The 4,940-nt window shown below is 45.8% G+C and overlaps 1 protein-coding gene across 1 annotated transcript in view; it reads right to left on the bottom strand.

The window, feature by feature from the left end:
• Nucleotides 1-4,420: 4,420 nt before the first annotated feature.
• The window catches only part of UCMA (upper zone of growth plate and cartilage matrix associated), a 20,979-nt gene continuing 20,459 nt past the window's right edge, over nucleotides 4,421-4,940 (bottom strand). Inside the window, exon 3 of the mRNA XM_012660935.1 lies at nucleotides 4,421-4,553. Within this exon, the coding sequence (XP_012516389.1) occupies nucleotides 4,456-4,553 (98 nt within the window). The 3' untranslated portion in view covers nucleotides 4,421-4,455. The remainder of the gene's footprint in view (nucleotides 4,554-4,940) is intronic.

Genomic DNA, 4,940 nt, shown 5'->3' with positions numbered 1-4,940 from the left:
TAAGTTGGTGTTCTGGACCTCACTGCCTGAGAGTAATGGGATTATTGTTTTTCTTTAGGAAAGTTTTTTATTTGGGAGTCTACACACTAAATGATTCAGACTCACGAGTGTGTTCTTTGACATTCAAAAGTATTATTAAAGTGCCTAATGAGAAGTTGTTTAGAAAAATATTGTTCACTTTTGTTTTCATATGAAATCAGTGTTCTTTCTAGATACATCCCCTCCAAATAGTGCTATTCCTATAGGAAGCTTTTTCTTTAAGAAAGCTTTATGAAAACTGCTTTGCTATAAATTTACTATAGGGTTTTTTTTTTTAATGGTAGAAAATTGGCTTAATAGGTACGTAAAGTAGGCATTGCTGGTCAAAAATGAATTTTATGTATTTTTAGAGACAGGGTCACCCAGGCTGGAGTACAGTGGTGTGGTCATAACTCACAGCAGCCTCGAACTCCTGGGCTTGACAGAGCCTCCTGCCTCAGCCTCCCTAGTAGATGGGACCACAGGTGCACATAACCATACCCAGCTAATTTTTTATAAAAGATGGGATCTTGCTATGTTGCCCAAGCTAAGTATGAATTTTAAGGTTTAAAAAATAAAAATGGAAAAAAGTCTATGTAGATATTAATACTTAGATGTGCATAGATCACTTGGAGAAAACCCAAGACAATGGGAATAATAGTTTCCTTTGGGAGACAAAGGAAGAACTTTCTACTGTATCCTTCTGTCCTTTTAGAATTTTAAACCATGTGTATACATTACCTGTTCAAACTATTTGTAATTTTTAAATAAACATCATGTGGAAAGTGGACAAAACTTCTTTTAAAAAAGTACTAGTACGTCATAAGATCACACGGTATACCAAGGTTATCAGTTGTGTACTAGAACGTTTATATTTAACCCATTTGCTTTTGGACAAATCCCTTAAGAGCTACAGATAGAACTTGTTAAATTATGAAAACCTTACCAAAGAATTAGAACATAATTAGTTGAAAATAGATTAGAAATGAAATAACCCAACCCAATGAAACTTATCAAAAGCACATAAAAAGTTCAGAAAAAAAAAATTTAATTCTTTTGAGACTCAGAAAAATTGCTATGTCCTTCCAAAAGCTCAAAATAAACCACAAAGGCACATGATAATAAATTGCAAAATCTTTCTCTGGAGCAAACACAAAAATTTTTTTTCTTGTACCTTTAACCTGCAACAGGAAAACAAAATGCCAGCCTATGCAGAGTTGGTGAATAGAAATTCATGACAGATTTATCCTTTGACAAATCTGTTTTCAACCACTTACCCGGAACCCCTTAGGAACTAGGGGATAGTAATGAAAGAACAGAGACGAACAAGTAAAAGACGTCCCCAAACCCACACTTTTGACAAGGCCAGTCTCCAAAATGCAAACTGCTCTGTTCCTAATTTCCTACTAACTGGGTGCCCAGATTCCGGATCATCTTGCCTGTGGCGTGCCTCTGCCTGCCAAGGAAGTGGCCGTGACCGGCTATCAGGGAAGGAATTCTGAAAAGCCCGAAGCATAGTGGAGCCCTCGTTGAGGGTCGGGGTGGTAGGAGGTAATGGAATTCTTATTCAGCCCCTTTCTGCCAGAGTTCTTCATCTGGAGCCAACACACCAGGCATGACCGTTGAAGAAGCAAGGACAGGCTGTTTTGTTTAACTGGCCACTCACCCAAAACCATTCTTGGATGTTGACATCTGTAGGCCCCCGTATTCCTTCTTGGGGACACACCGCAGGCAGGTGGTGTGTGACGTGGCTGTTGAGTCGGGATTCACTGGCTGCTGTCTACCTGGTCATTGCACACGGGAAGGGGAGCTGCCCTCTTGCCAGAAGGCACTGAGATGTGTCATCTTGACTGACAAAAGCCAGATGGGGACTCCTTGTTTCCCGGCAGAGGTGAGAGGGCAATGATTTGCCTTTTTCTATTGCACACCAGGTACGTAAAAAAAAAACGTAATTTTAAAAACCCAGAAGTTACCAACATAAAAGGTCAGGCCCTCGGGGCCCTCGGGACCCAGCTTAGCATTTGGCTCCTGATCACCCAAGAGGACAGTTTCATGTGACCAGAGTGCAACCTCACTTTGTCACTGGCAGAGCTGCCTGCAGTCCTGACTCAGGATTTGAGCTGGCAGTGGGCTAAGCGTACACCGTTGCCCACCTACCAACCCCAGCTGCTAGGCCCACGGTGAGATGAGAGGATCGCTTTAGCCCAGGAGGTTGAGGCTGCGGTGAGCCAGGATCACACCTGCGAATAGCCACTGCCCTTTAGCCCGGGCAACAGGGAGTCCTCGTCTCTAAATAATGAATGAATGATTAATTTTAGAAAGGAAAGGATTGGCAAAGACATCCAGTGATAGTAACTGCAATAGCACATAACTTCTTGGAAGAGAAATTTGATACATCCAGTTTAAAATGTTTAGAAGTTACGACCCAGCGTTTCATGTCCGGAAAGCTGTCCCACTGACAGAGGGCTAGATACATAAACTAGCATGTTTAACAGCATGAAAAAGAGCAAACACACACACACACACACACACACACACACACACTGCTAGTGTCACGTGGTGTAAAAATAAAACACAGCTTATTGCGGGAAAGCTTAGCACAAGGCTAGTTCCCCCAAGCACCCGTTAGCCCACAGAGAAGGGCGTGGAAGCTGGGCAGACCCACACCAGGTACAACGTGAGGAAGGTTCCAGTAAAGGGACCCCATCCCAAAATGCCCTCCCTATCCATGGGAAAGAGAAGTAGGGAACATGTAGGTGACGATATGATAATGGAACTACTAGGTTGAGATGCGTGATCTTGTGAGAAAGGAAATGTTCACAGCTCACCTGGCAGCAGGTGATTCCGTTGAGCTGATTCAGACCTACTTAAGGAGCTCCTTCCTTGCACGACGGAGTGGGACCGTCTGGATTTACGCAATTGTATATGACGTTGCCGTTACAAGGGATGAAGAGTATGTGTGTGTGTGTGTGTGTGTCTGTGCAGAAAAGGTGCAGGAATACATACGAAGCCACTGACGGGGCTCACTCAAGGTACAATTGAACAGACAAGAAGTAGAGACACCTGTTCTGTGCAGTAGATTTCTATACTGCTTCAATTTGCTACAATGAGCACGTACTGTATCTAAAATACTTTTACAGTGGAAGTGTCTTATTTAAAAAAAAAAAAAAGATTGAGTAGGATGAATAAAAGTGTCAGGAATGTTTTAAGTGGGGAAATGCAGGTTTCAGCTGAATATTTTATGCATGTTGTCTAAGCCTAAGGAAGCTTTTTGGAACTCTCCTGGTTTCCATTTGGAAGCGTTCTTACTTGATCCAGTTTAGACACCAAGATGTGTGTTGTAACGTAACTTTGGAGTAACTGTATCAGTGATCCCTAAAATACCGTGATCAAAATATTCCAGAGTCCCAGCTGCGACCCCTCTCTTAAGGCACTGTTGAGCGGAATCCTAGTGTGCCCTGTCATGGACAGTGGGCACTGCCTTGGCTTTTGTCACAATAGCACTTGTGCACCAAGCCTGAGTCTCCAAATGATGAATCCCAGAATTCCCGGCGCTGAGGGGAGGTCGGCTCCTCTACTCTGCCTGCCCAGGGGACAACAGTGAACGGTGGACTTTGCCCAGTGCCCTTCCTTGCTTCCCACGGCCAGTCCAGCTCCTGCCTGGAGGAGGTGTGAGAAAATAACAGTATTGCGTGTTACGTAGGAGGCGATTTGGAATATGCATTATTACTTAATCACTAGAGTAGTTTTAAAGATCGTATCAGCCTTTTAAAAAGTTACTTAAAAACGCATGCATTCATTGCAAAGTGCCCTGATCTAATTAATATCCCTACCCCGTCTGGTGGAGTATTTTACCATGATGGAGGTAAATTTTCCTCAAAGTAACCCCAATGCAAAGTCACCGTATACTGCCTTGGAAGCCCAACCTCAAAAGCAGGCTGGACTAGCTGGCCAGAAACCCAAGCAGGAGGGTTGGGGGGTGGGCTTTCAAAAGCCCAAGTCAGCGGGAGTAACATTGTCACTCAGGGGAGACAGGTCGACACCGCTCAGTTTGAGATTTGAGAAGATAATACACATGGTTGATTCAGCATTTTTATTGTGAAGCTATAACTACACATGTCATCTCTGTTCTTCACTGTGATTGGTTTGATTGCTCTATCAGACAGAGCCTTACTTTGGGGACGAAGCCAGGGGAATCCGCTGTAGGTTTGGCACAGGCGGTTGCTCACCGCCCAATCAATCCTCTGCAGAGAAGCAGATGCCAGGACATTTCGATGCGTCGGGATGAAAGACGTGTCTTCCCGAGGGCTGTCGGCCACGGCAGACCCTCAGCTCAGACCCTCTGAAGGGCCCGTGTGCACAGGAGAGAGCGGCTGGGACACCAGGGAGGGTGGACATGTCTCAAGCTCTGTCTTCTCTGCCGCCGTCAGGGCAGGGTCAGACGTGGTGGCGGTTGTAGAGGTAGGGTGGGTGCAGGCCGTCGTAATGCCACTGACGCCACTGCTCCACTGCCTCCCGGCTCCTCTCGTCCTGCTCTGGGAAGGGGACACAAGCCACCTGTTAGCATGAGGAGGACTCAAGAAGGGCCACCAAACCGCCGGCCCTGTGCTGACATGCACCGAGTGTGCTTGAGAGCCCTGGTGACAGACAGAATGCCACAGCTGGGAGGGACCTGGAGCACATGAGTCCACAGGCCTCGCCTGGGTCAGGCCAACAGGTGACGGTCACAGCTGGTCACCAATGGAGCTAAGACCAGGACCCGGCATCCCTCGCTCTTTCGCCTGCGCAACTCGCCAAGGGGTAAAGAGCCTTGTGCGCCACCAGCTCAGACACGGCATCTCAGACACAAGATTAATAAGCAACAAGACAGTCACAAGAATGGACTCCAAACCACACCTTGAAAACACTGTGGAGGGAAATCA

Source organism: Propithecus coquereli, unplaced genomic scaffold (assembly GCF_000956105.1).
Source record: "Propithecus coquereli isolate 6110/MARCELLA unplaced genomic scaffold, Pcoq_1.0 Scaffold69, whole genome shotgun sequence".
In the NCBI taxonomy this organism is placed as follows: domain Eukaryota; kingdom Metazoa; phylum Chordata; class Mammalia; order Primates; family Indriidae; genus Propithecus; species Propithecus coquereli.
This window is presented reverse-complemented; position numbering and strand designations above follow the sequence as displayed.